This window comes from Arachis ipaensis, chromosome B08 (genome assembly GCF_000816755.2).
Source record: "Arachis ipaensis cultivar K30076 chromosome B08, Araip1.1, whole genome shotgun sequence".
Taxonomy (NCBI): domain Eukaryota; kingdom Viridiplantae; phylum Streptophyta; class Magnoliopsida; order Fabales; family Fabaceae; genus Arachis; species Arachis ipaensis.
Window position 1 is genome coordinate 24290996 of NC_029792.2, and position 11766 is coordinate 24302761.

General features: G+C 35.0%; 1 protein-coding gene across 1 annotated transcript; it reads left to right on the top strand.

The window, feature by feature from the left end:
* Nucleotides 1088–7788, top strand: LOC107610776. The gene is made up of 12 exons (XM_016312777.1): nucleotides 1088–1103; nucleotides 1186–1265; nucleotides 1581–1708; nucleotides 2033–3291; nucleotides 3374–3628; nucleotides 3999–5110; nucleotides 5210–5290; nucleotides 5339–5461; nucleotides 5558–5741; nucleotides 5855–6502; nucleotides 6606–7267; nucleotides 7561–7788. The coding sequence occupies exons 1-12, from the start codon at nucleotides 1088–1090 to the stop codon at nucleotides 7786–7788; spliced, it is 4776 nt and encodes a 1591-aa protein (XP_016168263.1).

Genomic DNA, 11766 nt, shown 5'->3' on the forward strand with positions numbered 1-11766 from the left:
AATCTTTAGTTTAAAATCTTGAGTCATAATGTATATGATGATTTCAGAAGGTATATGGGAGAATTGATACGGCATTTCATTCGACGAAAGAATTTTTATTGGAGCTAGCATATCTTCAAACCCTAACATCGTAGTCCAACAAGCACCTACAGTATTTGTAGCTTCCATGGAATGTGACCATACTATAAGAAAAAATAGTATTTGTAATAAAAAAATTATTACAAAAAATCTGAATTTTAAAATGAAAAAAAAGTTGTAACAAAAAAATTGTTACAGAATTATAAATTGGCATCCATTTTAAAAAACTTCCTAAAATCAAATAATGACGGATTCGGCCAAAACAATGTCTAAAAAGTCTAAAATAAAACATCTTATTAATTAGTAATAATTATTGCTGCTTAAAAAAAAGTGGTTATTATCCAATTTAATCTCTTAGCTAAAGTGTTACCAAAGACTGCAACACATTTGACATTTGACATTTGATGACAACTTGATGAATCATGAAACTGTAACTTTTGTCGTTTTTTGGAGACATTTGACATTTGCTGGTTTTGTCGACAAATTTTTACACGTGTAGATATGCACTTTTTAATTTTGAATGAGTATCACAAGTTCACAAAAGTGTAACGCAACATTATTAGGGACTATGATGTTTGATGCCATTGTGATGACAGGAGAGAGCAAATCGGACGGTCATTTGAGTTAGTAGATCAGTAATCGAAGGGTTCGATTTATGTATGATAGTCACGTGTCGGACATGCACCAACTGGCGTGCTCCACTCTTCCATATCTATTATTGTTCTTTCTCTGAAAACACAAAGAAGGCCAAAAAGGAGACCTAAAATAAAAGATGATCATTCGTAAACTTCACATTGTTAATTATTTTAGTCATCTTAATATGTAAGTTATTATTTTTAAATTTTTTGATTTAATAAAAATTATTTGATGTAATATTTGATTATGTTTTGTAGGGCTTATGAATGTTGATGTGTAACTACCTACTTCCACCGGATCCGTACAATTTTATTGTTGAGGAGTATTTACGACAGATTGGTTTTTATCACGTTTTTTAAATTGGAGTAATTCAATGTCAGTCGACAATGGTAAATGCTCTAATTGAGAGATAGCACCTAAATACACATATATTTCACTTTTTGGTTGGTGAGTGTACTGTGATATTGGAAGATGTGGCTGTAATTCTTGGTCTTTTGACAAATGGTCTTCTAATGACAGAAATGACTATGAGTAATCACGATGACTTAGAGGTTAAATATTTGCACCGGTTTAGAGTTGCACTTAAGAAGGCAGATTGTAGAGAAAGTTTTATAAAGTTGATGTGACTTCCGAATATGAAAGATCGTTTAAATTTGACGGATGAAATTGGCATTTAGAGGTACATGAAATGTCACATCATGTTATTATTTGGAGGTTTGGACAATCTTATTTGAAAACAAGTCTGGGACAACAGTGCACTAAAAATTTCTGCCATTGCTCAACAACTTCTCCGGGATAAAAGAATTTATAGAGGAATCATCATCTACCAATGACTTTATTACTTCTATAATTGTGTTGGAATCTAGTTTCGAATAGTCCTAAGAAATGGTGGCTCTACTACAAGTGTGACTATCATTGTACCTGTTTATCTTCCAATAGTACTTTCTGTGGATCATGCTGACCCTGATCAGTCAATCACAGCTTGTGTCATATTGTATGTATTTGGCATAAAATATCATCGATTCCGACTTATACACTCTGATAGTCTATACCTCTACAGATGATATAATCTTTGATAGCTGTAATAACAACTTCTCTAATACTGAATTTCATTTCCACAATGAATTCTCCATCCGTTGTAATAGAAAGCTCTACTACAACAACATCATGAAATAAATATTTAATAAATAAGTAAAATTAAAATTAAAATATATCTAATATATCTTCGTACAAATATTTAAATTAATATATAAAATTAATATCTGAAAACCGTTAGATGATTTAATTAATTTGACTATAAAAAAAAATACCTATTGAGTGGAGAGAGCGGGGGAGAGCGGGGCGGTGGAGACGGTGGTAGGGTTTTAGAAGAAAACTTTCTTGTTGATGGGAAGGACAGCGGAAACCTTGATCCAGGTTTGATAGATGAGGCTTCGAAGGGCAAGAATGTTATGGAGGCCAGTGAAAAATCTGGTTTGGACCAAAACAAAGTGTCAGGAGGCGCCATGGAGATTGAAAGGCAAGGAGCAACTCAGGACATGGAAGATGGAAAAAAGAAGGTAAAGGACAAGGAACCTTTCAAGGTCTCTTTTCGAGACAAAGTAGTAGGAGAAGCGTCGGCTAGTTTCTCTCACGGAGTGGACGCTCTTGATAAGGACAAAATGGCAACCATTATTGATGGAGAGATACCTAGTGTGGTTTTTTCGGAGGAAGCTAGAATGATCCTATCTGCTCCATACAAGGATGCCATTATCATTAAAGTCCTCGGCAAAACCTTTAGCTACTCCGCCATTACACATAAGTTAAGAGGAGTTTGGAGAACCAGAGGAAGATATGAAGTGTTAGATGTTGGTTTTGGATATTTTCTCATCAAGTTTGATTTACGGGAGGATAGAGAGCGCGTGCTACTTGGAGGGCCATGGATGATTGCTGGTAATTATGTGGCGGTTAAGCCGTGGTGTTCGTCGTTCCGCCCATGTGATGACACTTTTGGATCCACTCTAGTCTGGATCAAAGTCACAGGCCTTAACATATGGTATTATAGTGAGAAGGCTATCTTGAATATAGCTAGAACATTGGGGAAGCCGATCAAGGTTGACTTAGCCACCAAATCGGCTAAGCGCGGAAAGTATGCACGTGCATGCATTCAAATTGATCTGGGGCAGCCTGTGAAACGAAAAATCATGGTAGATGGTTTTGAGTACAACATCGAATATGAGAATTTGCATCTCATTTGTGATAAATGCAATTGTTTTGGGCATGTGACTAGAGATTATGGAGAGACAGAAAAGCAGGTGGTTCGAGCACCACTAGAAAGCTTGAATGTATCACAAGAAGAAGACAGAGGAGCAGAAGTCGGAGAGAAGCCGGTAAACACCGCGGAAAGACCGCCGGAGAAGGCAAAAATTCAGGAAAGGCCACCGGAGAATGCGAAAATTCAGGAATTCAAATTTCAAAATAGTGAAACTGAAGATTCGCTGAATATGGCAAGTGAGAATTTTGTGGGTGGGACGTTGCATGCATCTTTGGAAGGAAATCATGCATTTAATGATGGGGGTTGGACTAAGGTCACCAAGAGTAAAACCAATAAAGGCCCAAAAGTGGGTTTTAATCTCAAAAGGCCCAATCTTGATAAAAAAACTTTTGTGGGCTAATAAAGGGCCATCTTTGGGTAAGGATGAAGCCAAGAAAAATTCTCCAAAGCCCAAAGAAGTTATCACATGGACTACTTCTTCCTCTAGCGGTGCTACTGGAGTAAAGAAAGGGGGCACTGTCTCACATGCTTCTACCCCACTGATCAAGATTAATTACAAGAGGAGAAGACTTCCTTCACTTCAGAACTCACCGAATGAACCGGTTGGAGGGGTCAAGCATGGCGACGATCAGATGGAGGGTGGTGATATCCTGGAGGGAGGTACCAAGATGGGAGATAGAGGACCCCCAACGTGAGACGTTAGGGGTGACGTTCCATCATCAAGTCTGATTTTTTATGGATAGTGATCCTATGAACTTGATTAGTTGGAACGTGAGAGGAGCCTCTAACAAGATGGCTCGCGTACACTGTAAAGAACTGGTAAGAAAATTTAATCCAGCTTTTGTTATTCTTGTTGAAACACATGTTGCTTTTGGCTCTATGAAATTTTTTTGGGAACATTTGGGTTTCACTCCTGTGGAAATTGTGGAAGCTAGTGGACACAGAGGGGGTATATGATTTTTATCCTCTGACGACAAAGCTAAGTGTAGAGTAATTGCTACTATAGAACAATGTTTATCTGTTGCTATAGAAAGGGACGGAAAGAATTGGGTATGCAGCGCAGTTTACGGTAGCCCCCAGTCGGCGATTCGTGAAGATTTGTGGGAACATCTGTTGGCACTTGGAACTTCTATACAAGACCCGTGGTTGATAACAGGGGACTTTAATGAAATTTTGCATTCTCAGGAAGTGAAAGGGGGCCACTTTAATGTTAATCGAAGTAATTATTTCTCTCACATTTTGGATTCGTGTAATTTGTTTGATCTGACAACAGTGGGTAGGAGTTTTACTTGGTTCAGGAAGGTTCAGGGGAACAAGGAGGTAGCCAAGAAGTTGGACAGAGCTTGTAGCAATAGTAGTTGGAGAGTTATGTTTCCTGAAGCGTTCACAGAGGTACTTAGTCGTTTGCATTCTGACCACTGCCCTTTACTCACCAGATGTCTTGGACTGCCAGTCAGGAAGGGCAGCAGACCGTTCAGGTTCCAAGCTGTATGGGTTACTCATCCATCCTATAAAAGTGTCGTCTATAAAGCCTGGAATGGCAACAACACACACATTCATGGCAAGCTTAGAAAGGTGCAAGAGGCTTCTCTGAAGTTCAATTCTCGTGTCTTTGGGAACATTTTTATTAAGAAAAGGTCTCTAAAAAGCAAGCTTAATGATCTCCAAAAAAGATTAGAATTTTGTGATGATGTAGTTGTCAAAGAAGAGGAACAAAGGTGCAGGGATGATTTTAATTCGGTCCTTCTTCAAGAAGAGATACTCTGGTTCCAGAAATCTAGGGAGCAATGGGTTAGGTATGGTGACAAAAATACAAAGTTTTTCCACATGCAGACCATCATTAGAAGGAAAGCAAACAAAATTCATGGCCTTTTTGTGAGCGATGGATCTTGGTCTTCAGATCCGAATCTTCTTCAACAAGAGGCACTAAGTTTTTATAAAGATCTTTTTTGCTCAACCGACCCGGTGGAGGTAAACTGTATGGGTGATTTTCCAAGACCTTCTCTTAGTAGTGAAGCTTGTGAGAGCCTAATTAAGCCAGTGTCAATGTTGGAGGTTAAATCTGCAGTGGACAGCATGAGCCCTTTCAAAGCTCCAGGGCCGGACGGATTCCAAGCATTCTTTTTTAAAGAATATTGGGATGTAGTGGGCTAAGATGTGTGGAGTCTGGTGTGTAGGGTGTTCCAAGGTGACACGATTAATCCTTCTATGCTTGAAACCCTTATTGTGCTCATTCCTAAGGTTGACTCCCCAAGCAGAATGAAGGACTTTCGACCAATCAGTCTCTGCAACGTCGTGTACAAGATAGTAACTAAGGTGCTGGTAACCCGTTTAAGACCCTACTTAGCTGATATTATATGCCCAAATCAGGGAGGATTCATTCCTGGTAGAGGAGCTCCTGACAACATCATAGTAGCGCAAGAAGTCCTTCATTTCTTGAAGAGAACGAAATCAAAAAAGGGTGCTATTGCTTTTAAGATAGATCTAGAGAAGGCATATGACCGGGTCGATTAGAGGTTTTTAAACTACACTTTGAGTAGCTTCGGCTTTCCTGCCTCTACTAGAAGTCTTATTATGAATTATATTCAGGCATCATCTCTTTCGATATTGTGGAATGGGAATAGGTTGGAGAGTTTTCAGCCCAATAGAGGGTTGCGACAAGGAGACTCCATATCACCGTATTTGTTTGTTCTTTGTATGGAAATGCTAGCTTGCTTTATATCTAATCAAGTGGAGTTGGGGGCTTGGGACCCGGTTGCTGTCTCTCGGGGAGGTACATGAATCTCCCATCTCATTTTCGCAGATGACCTTCTTCTTTTTGTAAAGCAAGCAAGACACAAGTCCACCAGGTAATGCATTCTCTGAACTTATTCCGTAAGGCATCAGGCATGAAGGTGAACATAGATAAGTCCAAAGCTGTTTGTTCGAAGAGCGTGTCCAATACTCGTAGAAATGTTCTGGCTGGTGTATCTTCTATCAGATTTGCTAATGAGTTAGGCAAGTACTTGGGGGTCAACATCAACCATCCGCGGGCATCTCGAACGGCTTGCCTGGAGGCGGTGGAGAAAATAAAAAGCAGATTGTCTAGCTGGAAGGGTCGGCTGCTTAATAGGGCCGGCAGATTATGTCTTATAAAATATGTGGCAACGTCTCTACCTATATATCAAATGCAGGTCTCCCTCTTCCCCAAAAAAGCGTGTTCTAAGATTGATTTTGTTCTTCGTAATTTCTTGTGGAAAGGAAAGACAGATGAGCGGGGCTTAAACTTGTTGAATTGGAGTACTGTGATCACGCCCAAGAGGTATGGGGGCCTTGGTGTTCGCGACACTCAATGTGTTAATACTGCCCTCCTTGGTAAACTAGTTTGGCAACTCTTCCATGGTAAAAACAAATTATGGGTGCGCATTATGCTAGCTAAATATGTTCAAGGAAGTTTGGGGCTGGATCTTCAATGCCCTACGCAATCTTCGAGCATATGGCGCAACATCACAAAGACAGCTAGTAGGCTTAAACATGGCTATGTTTGGTGCATTGGTTCTTTAACTCAATCTTTCTGGTATCATCCTTGGAGACCGTCGGGGCCTTTGGCCCCAGAGATCCCTTTTAGCTCTAGAGATCCCTTTTGTGCATATTTCAGACACTGATCTCTCTTTAGGTGATATATGGTTTGGGGGAATTTGGAATTTTGATCATCTTTATACTGTGTTGCCTGAGACCCTAAAACTAGATATTACAACTTACAACCCTATAGTGCAGGCAGGTTGTGATCCGAACTGGTGTTGGGGATCTAATGCCTCAAAGACTTACTCAACAAGGGATGGTTATGAATGGCTCCTTGAAAGAAAGGTTGCATGGGATACTAATGAGAATTGGTTGTGGCTTTGGCATTTAGGAATACCTAAGAAGGTCAAGGGGTTGATTTGGCTCATCTTGCATGGGGCCATCCCCACTGCCAGCCTTCGTTACCGAAGACGCTTAACAGCAACGGATCTTTGCCCCAGATGCAATGAAGCACCAGAATCTGTTGAACATTGCCTCAGACTTTGTAATAAAGTGAGCCCGATTTGGGAGAGCTTGAAGGTGGGAATGCAAACTTGGGATGTCGCCTTGGATTTTCAAAGTTGGCTTCGTATAAAACTTCGGACCAATGAAGGGATTTTTGCAGTAGGTCTTTGGTGGATTTGGAGGGATAGAAACAATGATATCTTTAATCAGAATGACATTTGGAGCAAGGAAAAAGTTCTCCAGCTTATCAGGCACTCTGCAGCCGAGTATGCTGCAATCAAGCGTTCTAATCAGGTGACACACAATCCCTCTTTATGTGATTCTTGGTGCCTCCCCCAATCAATGTTGTTAAATTAAATTGCAATGCTAGTCTTTTGGAACAAGATCAACTGGCTGGTTTTGGGTGTGCTATTCGAGACAGTACGGGTAAATGGTTATCGGGTTGTTCAGCAAGCATTCCAATAGGAACTATTACTTGGTGTGAGATATTCGCAATTTGGAGGGATCTTTGTTTGGCTTGGGAAAGTGGTCACAGGGAGGTAATTTGCGAAACAGATTGTCTAAAAGCTTATCTCTTGATTAAAAAGGATCCATACCAGATGCGGAGAGAATACACAGACCTCCTTTTGAAGATTTCTGAGATCCTGCAGCGTAATTGGGTGGTTCAAGTTCAATTGATTCAACGAACAGCGAATTCGGTAGCTGACCGTTTAGCTAAGACAGCGGCTAGGCATTCTCGTCCTTACACTGAATTTTTAATTCCTTGTAGTGTTATTGATCAGATCATTAGGAAGGAGATGATATCTCCATCTTAGTTGCTCTTTGTTTCTTGTTTTATCAGACACCAAAAAAAAAATTACATACATGCATTCGTATATTCAACAAATTTCGGTGTATACATAGCCTCCAAATCTAGCGCGTGCATGAAAGATGGCTCTTCAAATGGATGTATATTTACCACTTCTGCGACATCTACCTCCATAGTGTCATCATCTTGATCTTTGTCTTTATTTGGATCAACGATTTTATAGTTGCTTTCAAACTCTTCCTTGTTATCACTATTGTAATCTTCCCATTCGATATTTCGGTTGGATTCAAATTGTTCGAACTCAATATACAGCTCAATAAACGATATATGTGAGTGAGTTTCAATATACATTAAAAACATCTCTTGCATATTTTCTTCATCGGTTACATATTTGGTTTAAAATTGAACGAACCCACTAAATACTGATATAGAATATATACCTGTACAAAATATATGACACTCTTTTTGATATTTGAGAATCTATCTTATCATAAATCATACATTTTAGTTATTCAAATAAAAGTGTGAAAGGAATAACAATATCAAATAGATTCTCACATATAAATTTCACTCCTTTAAATGTTTATAATAAAATCTAACTATGATAATATACTTTTAACATAACTCTATCATCTATTTTATTTTTTCTATTCACATTGATAAAATTCAATTTCACTGTTGTAATTTCTGGAAACAAAGTAAGAGAGTATGAGGAGGTGAGAGACAAAAAAGAGAAAGAAGAGAGTTCTGACAATTGACAAAGACGAAGTGTATATATATATATATATACCCACACAAATTGAACGGTTCAATTTGTTATTATCCTTTTAAATTTCTTTTATATACAAATTGAATCTATTGATTTGGGTGTTTTTGGAATAAAAATTATTAAAAATTTTCAAATCAAATCTTCTAATTTAAGTTTCTCTAAATTTAAGAATTTTTCGTCTAAAAAATTGGACTATCCAATTTGTTTGTATTTTTAAAAAAAAAAATCGAACCCTCTAATGATTTTACTATACTATTTTTAATTTTAAAAACAGCCGCCACATTATAAGATAACACGCCCAATTCTATATCAAAGCATAACAGACGTACATTTTTAGTATAAAAAAAATGAGCCATAGATAGATATGTTATCTACTTCTACACTAGAGAAAAATACTTTAAATTTAAGTATTCACTGCTTCTTTAAAAAAAATGATAATAAAAAGCGGAGAAAGTGATTAAGTGAATGAATAAAAGGCAAGTGGAGTTTGCAATAATCTTATGATAGCCAAATTTGAGCTTTTTTTTTTTTTTTACTTTGGGATTTTGGTCACGATAACACTTTTTGTTTTGTTTTAAATTACATGGTATTTTTGGTGTTGCTTTTAAATATCGTTGGTGTTTGTTATATACATTAAAATCTTCAATTCATTACTCGGCATCAAAATAATTTTTTAATTGAATTTTATGATATTTTAGATTTTTGGTGATATGGGCTTTTCTTGTAGCCCATTATCTAAAGAACATGGGCTATCATTCGTTCATCTTCTACACACCTCTTTATCATCTAAGCCCACAACCATACCATTGTAGAAATACCATAAAAGAGGAATCTATTACTGTACAAAAAAAAAGAGGTATCTATTAAATATGAAAATAGAGTGGCTACAGGGGAGGGAAAAGAGAAGTTTTTGGTCAGAGAAATAAAGAAGTTTAAGGGAGGTGGTGGTGAGTTTTAGCCTGTTACTGTTTGGTTTTTGCATAAAATTTATAAAAACCTCATCAGTTGTTTTTTTTTTTTTGTCAGTGGATTGGACAACCCTCATCAGTTATTTAAAATTGTTCAAGAAAACAAAAATTTTCATAATAACCCCATACTGAATAAATGGGCCTACAATAATCTATTACTGAATCTTTTTGCTTTTTTTTGCTTTTATTTTTTTTTGTCATGTAAATCATTTTATTTTGAACAAGCTAAATATGTGTAAGAAACTCAAGCGAAATGATAATATGAAACCAATGACTCTTAAAAAAATTCAATGAAGAACATGAAGTGCATGCAGGAGGAAAATTTTCTGCAATAAATAAAAAAAAATTATTTATTTTTCAAAATAAATAATTTTATTTTAATTAATTTCATCTTTAATTTTTAAAATATTTTTTTATTGGAATTTGAAGTAAGTCCATTCACTGCAACAGCAAACTTGCTAATTTTTATGAAGTTTACTCACTGTAACGACGAATTTCATTGAAACTAATAAATTCCTATTTTCATATAATTTGGATTGCATTGGTATATTTTTTTCATTTAATTCACATAATTTAACATTTTTAATTATAAAATTTTTAATTTAAATAGATATAATTTAAATTAATAATTTAATTTAATTTGATAAAAATAAACGTAGTCAGATTATTGTATTCATATGATTTTAAATTAAAAATTTTATAATTTAAATTTTTAAATTATGTGAATTAAATAAAAAATAAAAATATATCAATATGATCCAAATTATACAAAAATAAGAATAAATTTGTTGTATTAATGGACCAATTTATTTTAAACTCCAAAAAAATGTATTCTAAAAATTAAAAGTAAAATTATTTGTTTTAAAAAATAATTATTTTTTTATTTATTTCAGAAATTTTTCCACATGCAAGAAGCTACGCAAAATGATGGATACAAGTTTTTATTAAGTATTCATCCTACAATTTTCAGCAAATACTTTATGTGAATATTTGTTTTTATTATAACCATACATGCGTTTTAGCCTATTAAACACGGTGCCTCGGTTGTTCAAAAATATTTAATAGCTTTTAAGAAAACAAATATTTTCAAAAAAGGCCCATGCTGAGCAGATAAGTCTATAATAATTTATTGATGAATTATTTTGTTTTTTTTTTTTCTGGTCATGTAAATTATTCGGCTTTGAACAAACCAAACATGTGTAAGAAACTAAAGCGAAACAATAATATAAAACCCATGACAATAAAAAAAATCAATGAAAAACATGAAGTGCATGTATGAAGGCTGAAGCCGTGCAAAATGGATACAAGTTTTTATTATTGATCCTACAATTTCAGCAAATACTTCATGTGTAAATATAAGTTTTTATTATAACCATATGTATGTGCATATGGATTAGAACAAAAATCTTTTAATTTTTAAATATATGTAAGTATTACAATAATATTTTTATAAATTATGCATATAAGTTTTATAATGATATTTTCATAGGGCATTTAATCTTAAGAAGTCTCAAGAAGATTGTTATTTTGCCTAGGGTATTCAATGTAATTATTGATGAAGTTTGTAAAATTCTCAGATAAGATGAATCTAATGATTAAATAAAATAGTTATTCTATTTTTTTAAAATTCGTTTTATTTCACTCACTAGAAATGACTCGATCAAATAAAATATTAAACATTTGAATATAATATGTATTTATTGGAGATTGAAAAATTTTTATATTTATTTATTTTATTTTATTTTTGATACTTTATATTTATTTTTTATTTGGCCTTTTTTTATTCTTTTTCGGCTTAGCTTTAATTTTTTTTCGGTCTTCAGCTTGGCTTTTCTAAAAAATTGTTGAAGTAACATTTGCTTCTTATTATCATTTTGATATTATCTAATAACTCATATATTGTGGACTTCAAAAATCATAATCCTTTTATATTAGTGCAGTAGAAGTCCAAAAACAATACTAAACAAATATTTTTATTTAAGCATGACAAATTAAACTTGTATTATTGCAACATAGACCCAGGGTTCAGGTAATTATGTCGCATAAAGACCTGTAATTGAGTTCATTGGTCATAAAATAACTCATTTCATGTCAGATTACCAACTCATATTCTACGCTTTAATATGACAGAAGGGACAACAAGCTAAAAAGTACCAGACATATCATTCATCTTATTTAGTCAAGTGCAAGCTAAAATTCACCCGAAAGTGGTTACAATAAGTAATAATTAGAATTATGTGTTTGGTTT